The sequence below is a fragment of the Salmo salar genome, chromosome 07 (assembly GCF_965601325.2).
Source record: "Salmo salar chromosome 07, fSalSal1, whole genome shotgun sequence".
NCBI classification, from domain to species: Eukaryota; Metazoa; Chordata; class Actinopteri; order Salmoniformes; family Salmonidae; genus Salmo; species Salmo salar.
Genome location: NC_138297.1, coordinates 12,877,883 through 12,892,568, shown reverse-complemented (window position 1 = coordinate 12,892,568; position 14,686 = coordinate 12,877,883). Strand labels below are relative to the sequence as shown.

Here is a 14,686-nt window from a genome sequence, read left to right as displayed (position 1 = left end):
AAAGCAATAGTCTGGGCAGCACCTTCTACTGGAGAGCTGGGCCATCTACAGCACCTCCTACTGGAGAGTTGGGCCATCTACAGCACCTCCTACTGGAGAGCTGGGCCATCTACAGCACCTCCTACTGGAGAGCTGGGCCATCTACAGCACCTCCTACTGGAGAGCTGGGCCATCTACAGCACCTCCTACTCCTCCAGCTTGGATATTAGTCACTGACTATTACCAATGTGCTTTTATGAGAATGATTGTTGAGAAATCTCCACTTAATAGGTTCACTGTTGCTATGGAAATCATTCCAAAGGGTAGGTTCAACAGAGCAAATGTAATCCCACTGTAGCTCAGTTGGTAGAGCATGGCGCTTGCAACGCCAGGGTTGTGGGTTCGATTCCCACGGGGGGCCAGTATGTAAAAACGTAATAAAAATGTATGCACTCTACTGTAAGTTGCTCTGGATAAGAGCGTCTGCTAAATGACTAAAATGTAATGTAACCAGAGCCACCACAAGCTCACAATCAATGGGAGTGATAGGGGCATGTGAGAATAGAAACAATAACATAAAACCAAACATGTTGATTTCAGGTTGTTGATTTTTGTTTTTACATGCTCATGCTCCCATCAACCCCATTGATTGTTAGCTTGTGGTGGCTAAGGTTAGCTGAAGTTTGTAGTGGCTGTTTAAAATAAGCTGAACCATGGATTACTGTTTCTCTTGGCCCATAGATGGCTCCTCACCCTGAAAGGAGTCTAACATCAAGTTGTAAAATAGTGGACTACTCCTTCAAAGAACTGTATCAAATCAAACTGTATTTAATGTGCATTTAAAGTGTATTTGATTTAGTCCTGGTCTTTAAGTTAGATTTTTGGGTGAAGTGGAGACGTGAATCCAACATGTTCATTATTAATTTGTAGACAAACTGTAATTAAAGCCAGACTCAGTAGCAAAGATGGATGCGTCTCCTTCAAGTGTTGATATTTGGTTGCGTTGACAACCAAGCATAATTCAATATCACTTTTGCTATACTGTAAGTAGCCTAATGTTAAGGCTGTCTTACAAACTAATGTAACAGTATTTATTCAACCGTAAAATGAGAAACGCATCAGTGGCCGCATTGAGGTTACTGTAACATTTAAACGTCTTGTGTAATCAGAAAGCCTGCAGGTTCAGGGTCACAGGTCTGTGGAAATCGGCACAATTGCTATAATCGGCACAGAATCTCAAACGCCATTAATCATTTGCACCATGTAGTAAAATGTAATCTCAACTGCAATCCAGGTCACTTGGTTGTGCTGTTAGCTGAAGCACAGTGATAACGCAGTAAGTTGTTTTAGAAAGCAACAAAATGTCTGACATTGTATTCACACTTGAACTTTGTTGTGGTTTTAAATGGTTGAAAGCGCAGTGATAACACATTTATGTGACAACTATACCAAAAATCAGACATTCATTTCAATTTGGTTGTGCTTTAGATGGTGCTTTTAGCATAGTGATAACACATTGTTGAATTCCCAAACTTTTGGCTGTCTTTTTGAGTGGGGGAATATAGGAATCTCATTGATCAATGTATCTATTAAATATTACCCAATTCTCCACATTGAAATGACGTGGTGTGTTTATGCTTCTCAGAAGCCTCATGTCGAAGAAGAAGACCACACTAGCCCTTCCAGTGCAATCCATCAGCACACCTCTCTGCTGTAGCTCCTGACTCAGAGACTAACCCCAGAAACCAGCAAGTAGCTTTGCAGAGCAGAAATGCATTCTGACGTTCTGACACAACACTACAGACTTTTAATATTTAATTTCCTTTTTTTGGTAATGTGTCCCATGCACTTTACAGAACAATTCCCCTTAGAGAGCAACACTAAAATAATCCAATTAACAGTGACATGATGATACAAAACAACAAAGAAGAGAAAATCACACAATTTGCTACATTTGTGCTGCAGTGTATTTAACAAGCCAAGTCAACAGAGACCAGGTGTGGTATGCTGGACAGGTAATGCTGGGAAAGGTCCTTTTGAAGTAGGGGGACAGACAGGTGCACAGAATCCCACACCACGATAAGGCCACAGTCATGTCACTTACAATAGTACACTAGGTACAACGATAAAAGATGACTGGGTCAAGGACAAGACAACACAGCTTTTTTGTGCGCCCACGAGGATGACACTATGCTACGAGGCTAGGAACGTGTTTCAGAGCATGACACTGCCAGGAATGGTAACAATTAGTCCAAAGGTATTTACACATATGGACATATTTCTGTGTCACACTGCCTGTAAAAAGGAGTCAGAGGTATGGGAAGTTATAAATGTCTTGAGGAACGTGGTGTCGTCATTGGGCTGTGATTTGTAACTTTCAAGTCCCTGACAAGAATGTGTACAGAGAGAATATTATGCAGAGAAGGGAGAAAACACACACACAATGGTCATCCAGGGTTCACCCGTTCAACATGCTCATGGAGATCTTACATGGATCTGAAAAAGTTGCTTGGACGTCCCTCTTGGATCATCTGGTCAACGTCAAACCAAGACAACTAAGGTGCTGCTTTACCCCGTGGGTGATTCGGGAGAGGAGGGGTTACGTAAAGAGATACCGTGCCAATTGTACACATCATGGGTGTTTGAGGTGAATGTCTGTGTGGAGGAACAGCATTGAATGTAGACCTCATGGCCGTAGACATAAACTAGCCATGTTTACTCACGGTCCCTATTAAAGAAGCATTTAGGGTCCTGTACGTCATAAAGAGTTATATCGGATGCCACCGTTCCTCAGTCTATGTAGTTTGTTAACCGATACTTCTTTAAATTCATAACCTTCTCCTTGTTGAAAACCTTGGCTGATTATTCCATTTCTCCATTTCATGTAGTCAACATGCTATCGTTTGATTGACCGTTCTTTGTAATGGCAAGTTTATCATCAACCTATTGTCTGAGATTCTCTTCATACATACATGTCCACTTTCACAGGCATGGGGACTTTATAAGTTGAAAGCAGGCATGCAAGAACTCATCAGAGACCGAAAGCTCACTGTACAGTGTGTGTGTGGGGGGGGGGGAGGTGCTGCATGACCACTTACTCATTCTGATTGGTGAATGATGGAGAAAGGAAGCTAAGCCTGGGCGGAGCCACGGATACTACTGTACGTGAAGCGGGTGTTATTACCACTCTGCGGCATGTGCCCATTCTCCTCTCCGCTCCTCATCCCTCCTCTTCCTCCCCCTCTCCCCGTCCCCATCCTATTCCCAGCCCCCCTCCCGACTCCACCGGCCTTGGGGCTGCTACAGCAGGTGAAGGTGGACAGAATCCCTTGGCGGAAACGCTTATTCATGAAGCAGTATATAATGGGGTTGACACAAGCGGAGGTGTACGACAACAGGTGGATGAAGGATATCGGCGCCCCCGAGAGGAGCTTGTCGGCAGAGCGGCGGTCGAAGGCCCGCCAGGCGTTAACGGCGAACACGGGCGTCCAGCAGAGGAAGAAGAGACAGACGATGACCAGGAGCATGCGAATCACGCGCTTCTTAGCCATCAGGTTACAGGTGGAGCTGTTGCTGCACACACGGCTCAGCTTGGACTTGTTGTTCTCTCTGCTGTTGATGGTCATGTTAGGGCTGGGGGTCGAGGGAGGGTTCTGGAGGTGGGCAAGCTCGCCCTTCTTCTTGGCGGGCTGAAGGTAGCAGCCGTCGTTGTCGCCGGGTTTGATGCTGCCCGTGCTGCACTGTCTCTCTGTGACAGATCATAACAGCAGAAATGAATACAAATGAACTTAAACTAAAGTTGATTTCTCTAAATAAAAATGATAGGTGATAGAAGTGGATCTAATAAAGATAAGGAAATCATCTCTGTGATAGATTAGAAAAACAAGACATGAATAATGACTGAGCCTCTGCATATTCAATTTACCAAATATTTGCCAATTATAAACAATGACCAATAAGGATGCCACCAAATTGATATGGCATGATAATATCGCCAGAGCTGGACATTTTCAAGAGGTCAGTTGAGGTTTTGTATATGTACCTCTGCTAGACTTCCTGTTGGCCATCTCAAACTTGATGCCCCTGTAGAGCTCCAGGGAGATGAGGCCATAGGCTGTCATCATCATGATCCCAGGAACCAGGAAGAGCAGCAGCAGCAGGGACACATACCTGTAAGGAAGAAGGCTCGATGGTGTCACCGGATTGGTCGAAAGCAAGTGCACATTCAGTATGCATCAAAGTGATTTGACCTGACCGAGTACCGATCTCTGAGCTCAGTGATGATCTACCTCATCATTGTTAAGTATCTATCATCGAACAGACCAACAAATCAGTGAATTTGATACTTCCGCCTTAAATGAATAGACATGAATAGCCGATTTCATCTTTTGCACAGACCTTTCCATTATTTACAGTGAAAATCACCTAGCAGTTGAAACCCCTCTTTGTGATGGCACCCGTCTACCGAAATGAAACTATCCTCTTACCAGGACTGCTGGATGACATCACTGGGCCAGACCAGGCGGCACATGTTGCCCGTGCTGTTGTTGACCCGGGTGAAGGGCACCAGGGTGCTGGAGATGGGGTAGGGCAGCATGAACAGGAAGCTCACCACCCAGGTGGCAGAGATGACCTTGGCAGCGTGGGACTTGGTTTGCCAGGTCCGGGAGGTCAGGGGGTTGCAGATGGCACTGTAGCGCTCCAGGGAAATGGCCACCAGGTTGAAGGTCGAGACGCTCACCGAGATCCCTGGAGAGATGACGACGGTTAGCGTACCACAGTTTTGTACCACAGGATTGAGTATACAATCTGATTAATAGATCGATAACAGACAAGAATGTAGGCTACACTAGCATATGTGATTTTGTACGTCTGTGATTTTGTACGTAACAGAAGCTCAGTTAAACCAAGCTCATTTTAGGCATTTATAAGTTACATTTTTTAAGAATCAGGGTATAGTAAATATCATTCATTTAAAAGTCCAAAAATGAAGATAGCAATCGCAGATTGTCCCTTTAAACCTTGTACAATGGCTAATGTAATACTGTATACACAGCAGGTGGGAATGACAGTTTGTCTACTGTAATACTTCTAATAGCTGGCCTGACACTCACGGCTAGACACTTTGTCTACTGTAATACTTCTAATAGCTGGCCTGACACTCACGGCTAGTCACTTTGTACTTTACGAGCATGTAGGGACAGCAGTAAGTTCCCACACTTGTAGATGATCAACAACCCCATCCGTTAACCGGTGGGTGTTACAAAACTCACAAAATAACAAACGACGGCACCTATAAATACATGCACGTTACCTTGGTTACACACCGTGACAGATGAGGTAATCATCGCTACTGACCCAAGTCAAGAACAAACAGATAAGGGAGGATGTGAACTATCTGACTACAAAGAAACACCACGAGGGAAAATTTCCCAAAGACAATGAATAATACAACCTTAACCCAGCTGACAGAAATGCATGTACATAGGATATATCCATGCCATATCCAGTGAGGAAATATTGTTGAAAAGGATTTGAACTACAAGGGCACTTGAAATTGCAGCTATGCTGTATCCGGGACCTGTATATCCATACAATATCCAGACATTGAACGGGTTATGAAGCACGAGAACGGTGCAGCCTTGACTGTAAATGGCTGTAGAGAATGGATCCTCAACTACATAGACATTGATATTTCTGTGCCTGAGAGTTTCAAGTCATTGCGACACTTGTGAACAACAAACATCCCTTTTGTACCCCGTTCTTCTTCCTCATCTTCTTGTCTTGTGACCCGGACCTTTCAGCTCAGAGTAAATGGCAGTGGTGTAATGTACTTAAGTAAAAATACTTTCAAGTACAACTTAAGTTGTTTTTTCTGTGTATCTGCACATTATTTTACTATTTATATTACTTTTACTTCACTACATTCCTAAAGAAAAGAATGCACGTTTTACTCCATACATTTTCCCTGACACCCAAAAGTACTCGTTACATTTTGAATGCTTAGCAGGACAGAAAAATTGTCAAACTCAAGCACTTATCAAGAGAACATCCCTGGTCATCTCTACTGCCTCTGATCTGGTGGACTCACTAAACAGAGAACATCCCTGGTCATCTCTACTGCCTCTGATCTGGTGGACTCACTAAACAGAGAACATCCCTGGTCATCTCTACTGCCTCTGATCTGGAGGACTCACTAAACAGAGAACATCCCTGGTCATCTCTACTGCCTCTGATCTGGTGGACTCACTAAACAGAGAACATACCTGGTCATCTCTACTGCCTCTGATCTGGTGGACTCACTAAACAGAGAACATACCTGGTCATCCCTACTGCCTCTGATCTGGTGGACTCACTAAACAGAGAACATCCCTGGTCATCCCTACTGCCTCTGATCTGGTGGACTCACTAAACAGAGAACATCCCTGGTCATCCCTACTGCCTCTGATCTGGTGGAATCACTAAACAGAGAACATCCCTGGTCATTCCTACTGCCTCTGATCTGGTGGACTCACTAAACAGAGAACATCCCTGGTCATCCCTACTGCCTCTGATCTGGTGGACTCACTAAACAGAGAACATCCCTGGTCATCTCTACAGCCTCTGATCTGGTGGACTCAGTAAACACACATGCTTTGTTTTTTAATTATGTCTGAGTGTTGGTGTGTGCCACAGGGCTATCCATACATTAAAATAACAAGAAAACAGTGCAGTCTGGTTTGCTTAATATAACAAATTTGAAATCATTTATACTTTTACATTTACTTTTGATACTTAAGTATATTTAAATACTTTTAGACTTTTACTCAAGTAGTATTTTACTGGGTGACTTTCACTTTTACTTGAGTCATTTTCTATTAAGGTATCTTTACTTTTACTCAAGTATGACAGCTGGGTACTTTTTCTATCACTGGTAAATGGCACCTTAAATCAGGAGACGTGCCAGTACGTTTACAACCCCGGTGGACGAGAGATGATGTGGGAACGCGGCCACGGCTAATAGCCATCAGATTACTGTATTTGGTGTCTCTTCACACCAGGCACCAGGTCAGAGCCAAAATTGAGGCTTTAATGGCTTCTGGGATTTGCTTCTCTATTGATTTTCTATCATCAGGACAATTTAATCCCCCCAACCCCCGCCTAGTGAGTGGCTGGAACTGGAAGGAATCTTCCTATGTGGACAGAACCTACTGTATTCTCTTCCCTTACCTGACCCCTTGAAGTGAGTGGCATCAGTGTAGAAGACAATAACAAGGTCAGATCATGCATGGGGCGGCAGGTAGCCCAGTGGTTAGCACGTTGGGCCAGTAACCCAAAGGTTGCTGGATCGAATACCCGAGCTGACAAGGTAAAAATCTGTCGTTCTGCCCCTGAACAAGGCAGTTAACCCACTGTTCCCCGGTAGGCTGTTATTTTAAATAAGAATTTGTTCTTAACTGACTTGCCTAGTTAAATAAAGGTTAAATAAAAAATGTTTCTGACCCTACTGATTGTGTACAATACAATACCTTAACTATTCAACACAGAAGTGGACAAGAGCATGTAAACACCTTCTATTGCAGTACCACACAAATCCCAACAGACAAACCCATTACGGTTTGTGAATACATAACCAGGGCCCATATCCACAAAGCATCTCAGAGTAATGAATGAGATTATATAATGAATGAGATTATATGGACAGATCCTAGATCAGCACTCCAACTATGAGACACTGTGAATACGGGCCCAGGTTAGGACCTGTGTACGTATAGTGCATCCATGTGACTCACCCATGAAGTACATGGCCACGACCATGTTTCTCAGGTACCATATCGGCACCAGGGTCATGACCTGTGTACAGTAAACTCACCCATGAAGTACATGGCCACCTTGCAGATGCCCGAGCCGAACACAAAGTCCCTCATGAGGTTGGGGATGAGGGTGAAGGGCATGCAGAAGAGGCAGAGCATCAGGTCGCTGGCGGCCAAGGAGAGCAGGAACAGGTTGGTGACGGTGCGCATGCGGCGGTTCCTGACCAACACAGCGATGATCAGGCTGTTACCCAGCACACTGACCAGGAAGATGAGGCTATAGAGGAAGATACGTACCGTCTGATTCAAATCTATTCAGGGGAGAGAGAAATGGTCAGCATAATTGTTGTGATAATTGTCTTTATCATCATCATTATTATTATCATTGTCATAATCATTATCATAAACATCCTTATCTTAATAATAATCAACATCATCATCATCCCTACATTGTTAAGGTCATCAATATCATCATGATCATTATCATTACTTTCAAATAATCAATTCATTAAGTCAGTCTGTTTTCAATGGCATGGCCCTTGTGTAAAGAGGTTGACGTTCGTTTAAGTGTATCCTAATTTGATTGTAAAATATTTTTGTTGTGCATTACTCATCCTGGTTATTTTAGAGCCAGCATTAATAAAGGCAAGCTGGAATTCAGTTGGAGTCAGTTCTGATTGGTCGCATCACTCAGGGGAACAGCGTGTGCATGTGTGGGGCTTGAATTAGCAACACTAAATTCAACATGTTCTTTCCCTTGTTTAATGTTTTAAAGATTATAGATCTATATTATACATATCAGCTCAATTGCAATGAGAATTCAGAGATACTTTCCGTGAATGTAACACTCAGACCATTTTGACTTAAGCAAATAGACAATACGTGTTGACCTGGTACTGACTTCTAGTCTTAATTTATGTTAAAAAATAAATGATATTCAGTCCTAGGGCACTCCATCCAAGCAGAGGAGCCGAAAGAAGGAATGCTACTTCAACCGCGCGCGAAGCTCGCTGGCCCTGCCTGGGGCTGTCCAATGGGTCGCTCTCCATGTGCAGTTGAGCAAAAATCCCAAAATAAGACTAACAGTTTAAAATATGTATTATTTGAGAAGCAACACATTTTCACAATAAAAAACAAATGGCCCAACGTGTGTGTAACAGTCTGGGAGTGTTATGATCTAAAAATTAAACCGTTTTTTTGAATTTTCATCAATATCTCCACTTTTTTTTAAATTTAGATTTAAAACATACTACAATTAGACATTTACTTTTTGTTAATTTAATTTCCCCCCCAATGTATGACTAACAATAGGATTGGTTACCTTTGGGTTCCGGAGGGGTCTCTCTTTCATCTTCACACTCTGAGACATTCTTGATTCCAAAGTCACATAATATCTTATAAAGATTAGTTGAGTTTATGAGCATATCATGCAATGTAAATGGTTCCATTTTTGCTGTTCTCTCTTATTTTTTTCTGGTGCATAAATTGATATTATAGGCTATGTAAAGGAACCCATTCTGTTCATCAGTCTAGGACGATGGCAAGCTTGACATTATAATGTCAGAAAATCACACTTCCCACATGTCATGTTTATATTCTTCAGGGAAAAGTCTTAAAAGATCCTCAAACTGAAGATGTCGCATTCAAAGAAGTTTGCATGACCCCATTTATATTTGATATAAGAGAATCATCCAGTTTTCAACTAAATCTACAAGTAACAGTCAGTGAGCAAAAATGATTGAAGTCAAGCGTTTGCTGCCTGCGGTCTGTTGCGCTCCCTCTCGCGCTTCAATGTTGATGTGAGAAATACAGTAGAAGAGCAGTGGGTAGAGAGACACTGTGCTCTTTGGAGAGACCCCGCCTCTCGAGCCCATGGTCATGCAAGGTGCAACAGTATTTTCAAATGGAGATTTGTGTAGTCCTACTGTGATTTTTCCGTCTGTTGCAAAAAGTAAACGTATTACTGACAATATTTCAAGAACATCAAATCAAATGTTTTCAACAAAACTAAAATAGTTTTATATTTGTTATCTGAACAACAACAAAAAACGACTATATGCAGGATCTGCGAGATGTAACAATGTCAAAGACCATTTCCTCCTGTAATTGGTTGTTGACATGAGAGATAATAAGCAGTCGTTGGACAGAGGCTCACCTGATGAAGACAATCCATCAACATGCCTTAACTCCACATACATGTTTTGCATTAAAAAAATCTCTCAGTAATTATATCACGTTGACTATAGTTAGACATAAAATGCATATCATATTCCAAAAATGACCCTTGTAAACCCTCAGCCATGGTAGCCTATAGTCTATATATGGTGGACACCCACAAACTTTTAAACTGATTTCTTACCTTTGGATGTGGGTGACAAAGTCATAGCAGAATCATAGGGTACATGTAGCAGGTCATTGTTATTATAAGCTTGGCTTACTCAAATGACTCCACCATTTATAGGCTAAGTAATGCTATGGTAGTGAGATGTTGTTGGATACAGCACCACAAAAACATAGATCATCTAGAACATTTGAGTCCTACAGTATATACAGTACCGGTTAAAAGTTTAGAGACACCTACTCATTCAAGGGTTTTTCTTTATTTTTACTATTTTCTGCATTGTAGAATAATAGTGAAGACATCAAAACTATGAAATAACACATATGGAATCATGTAGTAACCTAGAAAGTGTGAAAAAAAATCTAAATATATTTTATATTTGAGATTCTTCAAAGTAGCCACCCTTCGCTTTGATGACAGCTTTGCACACTCTTGGCATTCTCTTAACCAGCTTCATGAGGAATGCTTTTCCAACTGTCTTGAAGGAGTTTCCACATATGCTGAGCACTTGGAAAGCTTTTCCTTCACTCTGCGGTCCAACACATCCCAAACCATCTCAATTGGGTTGAGGTCGGGTGATTGTGGAGGCCAGGTCATCTGATGCAGCACTCCATCACTCTCATTCTTGGTCAAATAGCCCTTACACAGCCTGGAGGTGTGTTTTGGGTCATTGTCCTGTTGAAAAACAAATGATAGTCCTACTAAGCCCAAACCAGATAGGATGGTTTATTACTGCAGAATGCTGTGGTAGCCATGCCGGTTAAGTGTGCCTTGAATTCTAAATAAATCACGACAGTGTCACCAGCAAAGCACCTCCACACCATTACATCTCCTCCTCCGTGCTTCATGGTAGGAACCACACATGCGGAGATCATCTGTTCATCTACTCTGCGTCTCACAAAAACAGGGCGGTTGGAACCAACATTTTCAAATTAGGACTCATCAGACCAAACGATAGATTTCCACTGATCTAATGTCCATTGCTCGTGTTTCTTGGCCCAAGCAAGTCTCTTCTTATTATTGGTGTCCTTTAGTAGTGGTTTCTTTGCAGCAATTTGACCATGGAGGCCTGATTTACGCAGTCTCCTCTGAACAGTTGATTTTGAGATGTGTCTGTTACTTGAACTCTGTGAAGCATTGGGCTGCAATATGACGTGCCATTAACTCTAATGAACGTATCCTCTGCAGCAGAGGTAACTCTGGGTTTTCCTTTCCTGTGGCGGTCCTCATGAGAACCAGTTTCATCATAGTGCTTGATGGTTTTTGCGACTGCTCTTGAAGAAACTTTCAAAGTTCCTGAAATGTTCCAGATTGACTGACCTTCATATCTTAAAGTAATGATGGACTGTCATTTCTCTTTGCTTATTTGAGCTGTTCTTGCCATAATATGGACTTGGTCTTTTACCAAATAGGGCTGTCTTCTGTATACCACCCCTACCTTGTCACAACACAACCGATTGGCTCAAACACATTAAGAAGGAAAGAAATTCCACAGATTTACTTTTAAGAAGGCACACCTGTTAATTTAAATGCATTCCAGGTGACTACCTCGTGAAGCTGGTTGAGAGAATGTCAAGCGTATGCAAAACTGTCATCAAGGCAATGGGTGGCTACTTTGAAGAATCTCAAATATAAAGTATATATTTGTTTAACACTTTTTTGGTTACTACATGATTCCATATGTGTTATTTCATAGTTTTGATGTCTTCACTATTATTCTACAATGTAGAAAATAGTAAACATAAAGAAAAACCCTTGAATGAGTAGGTGTGTCCAATCTTTTGACTGGTACTATATGTGGTCTTATCTTTGTTTATGCAAAGAACAAAATACATGTTTTTCATTCAGGGATTTTTACTAGTAAAGGCATGGTTAAAAATAAAATAAAAAAGAGAGGAAGAGATTACAGGCTATTAACACACTGGTTAACACACTGGTACTCAGGCTTGGGTAGGTTACATTCTAAATGTAATCCGTTCCAGTTACTAGTTACTGCCTGTCCAAAATTCTAATCAGTAACGTTACTTTTGGATTACCCAAACTCTAACGTAATCGGATTACATTCAGTTACTTTTAGATTACTTTCCCCTTAAGAGGCATTAGAAGAAGACAAAAATGTATGTTACCAATTGAATGACATCTATTGCAGGATAAATCTATGTCAAAGTTTACATAGCTGGACATATATGTATGTTAAATTGTATTTTATGGGTTGGTTATGTAGGCTTCTTCTAACCCATCGCTTTCTGCTAAACTCAGCAAAAAAGGTAATGTCCTCTCACTGTCAACTGCGTTTATTTTCAGCAAACTTAACACGTGTAAATATTTGTATGAACATAACAAGATTCAACAACTGAGACATAAACTGAACAAGTTCCACAGACATGTGACTAACAGAAATGAAATAATGTGTCCCTGAACAAAGGGGGGTCAAAATCAAAAGTAACAGTCAGTATCTGGTGTGGCCACCAGCTGCATTAAGTACTACAGTGCATCTCCTCCTCATGGACTGCACCAGATTTGCCAGTTCTTGCTGTGAGATGTTACCCCACTCTTCCACCAAGGCACCTGCAAGTTCCTGGACATTTCAGGGAGGAATGGCTCTAGCCCTCACCCTCCGATCCAACAGGTCCCAGATGTGCTCAATGGGATTGAGATCCGGGCTCTTCGCTGGCCATGGCAGAACACTGACATTCCTGTCTTGCAGGAAATCACACACAGAACGAGCAGTATGGCTGGTGGCATTGTCATGCTGAAGGGTCATGTCAGGATGAGCCTGCAGGAAGGGTACCACATGAGGGAGGAGGATGTCTTTCTTGTAACGCACAGCGTTGAGATTGCCTGCAATGACAACAAGCTCAGTCCGATGACGCTGTGACACACCGCCCCAGACCATGACGGACCCTCCACCTCCAAAATCGATCCTGCTACAGAGTACAGGCCTCAGTGTAACGCTCATTCCTTCGACGATAAACGCAAATCCGACCATCACCACTGGTGAGCCAAAACCGCGACTCGTCAGTGAAGAGCACTTTTTGCCAGTCCTGTCTGGTCCAGCGACAGTGGGTTTGTGCCCATAGGCGATGTTGTTGCCGGTGATGTCTGGTGAGGACCTGCCTTACAACAGGCCTACAAGCCCTCAGTCCAGCCTCTCTCAGCCTATTGCGGACAGTCTGAGCACTGATGGAGGAATTGTGCGTTCCTGGTGTAACTCGGGCAGTTGTTGTTGCCATCCTGTACCTGTCCTGCAGGTGTGATGTTCGGATGTACCGATTCTGTGCAGGTGTTGTTACACGTGGTCTGCCACTGCGAGGACGATCAGCTGTCCATCCTGTCTTCCTGTAGTGCTGTCTTAGGCATCTCACAATACGGACATTGCAATTTATTGCCCTGGCCACATCTGCTGTCCTCATTTCTCCTTGCAGCATGCCTAAGGCACGTTCACACAGATGAGCAGGGACCCTGGGCATCTTTCTTTTGGTGTTTTTCAGAGTCAGTAGAAAGGCTTCTTTAGTGTCCTAAGTTTTCATAACTGTGACCTTAATTGCCTACCATCTGTAAGCTGTTAGTGTCTTAACAACCTTGGATTCTTATGAATTATCTTTGAAAGACAGGGTCCTGATAAAGGGACGTTTCTTTTTTTTCTGAGTTTAAATATATTAATCAATAAAATTATATCTTTACATTAATATATATAATGTATAAGTGTGAGTGTGAGCATGTGTACATTAGACCTATGATTTATTTATTTTATCAGCATGAATTATATTGAGCAATAAAAGCCCCACTTTTATTCCATGGGCTGGGATCCGTATTATGCAGCTGTTGCCAGAGCACATTTTTCACTGGCTGTCCGCTGGTTTCAAAAACAATGATTGAGAGGCAGTTTAAACTTCTTGAATTCAACCATTATTGGGTTCAAATACACGTTTAGATTTGTGAACAGCCATCCACAACAACCACAATCCCTAAGGCGCAAATAGCTAAATGAAAGAGCAGCAGTGTGATTCACATCAATGCACTACGTAGATATCAACAAGAAGTGATATCCGTATCGCCGTAGACACTCAGGGCACCCGAGCGACGCAGCGGTCTAAGGCACTGCATCTCAGTGCTAGAGGCATCACTACAGATCCTGGTTCGATTCCAGGCTGTATCACAACCGGCTGTGATTGGGAGTCCCATAGGGCGTTATTGTAAATAAGAATTTGTTCTTAACTGACTTGCCTAGTTAAATAAATGTAAACAAATATATAAGTACACCCCTGCTGTCATCCTTCCCGCCAAGCGTTTATTCAAGTTGGATAGTCTTTGGATGCAGACAGCAGTCGCACCATTGGAAGATAGCTTTAGAATTGGGCCTACAAAAACCTATTCCTGCTCTTTTCCCGCGATCCATCATAGTGGTCTCTGACTTGTGGTCAGACTCGCCCAGGTGGAACAAATTTAAATGTGCGTCTTTTTTCAATGCTGATTTGAATGTCATTGAAAAACAGGGTCAAAGATTTTTTTGGCAAACATCCTTTCTGAATTTAAAAGTAATCCTTCAAAAGTATCTTAAATCGGATTACCA

The 14,686-nt window shown here is 42.3% G+C and overlaps 1 protein-coding gene across 1 annotated transcript; it reads right to left on the bottom strand.

The window, feature by feature from the left end:
* Nucleotides 1–1,124: 1,124 nt before the first annotated feature.
* Nucleotides 1,125–9,545, bottom strand: cckar (cholecystokinin A receptor). The gene is made up of 5 exons (XM_014206520.3): nucleotides 9,094–9,545; nucleotides 7,832–8,083; nucleotides 4,467–4,728; nucleotides 4,022–4,149; nucleotides 1,125–3,727 (listed from the first exon to the last, which is right to left on the bottom strand). The coding sequence occupies exons 1-5, from the start codon at nucleotides 9,218–9,220 to the stop codon at nucleotides 3,111–3,113; spliced, it is 1,386 nt and encodes a 461-aa protein (XP_014061995.3). The 5' UTR covers nucleotides 9,221–9,545; the 3' UTR covers nucleotides 1,125–3,110.
* Nucleotides 9,546–14,686: the final 5,141 nt, after the last annotated feature.

Excerpts from the sequence above, each read along its gene's own strand:
- cckar (XM_014206520.3), bottom strand. The coding sequence starts at position 9,220 with ATGGAACCATTTACATTGCATGATATGCTCATAAACTCAACTAATCTT. Across the intron at positions 8,084-9,093 it reads GACCCCTCCGGAACCCAAAG|ATTTGAATCAGACGGTACGT; the intron begins GTAACCAATCCT and ends TCCCCTGAATAG. Across the intron at positions 4,729-7,831 it reads GGTGGCCATGTACTTCATGG|GGATCTCGGTGAGCGTCTCG; the intron begins GTGAGTTTACTG and ends TCATCTCTCCAG.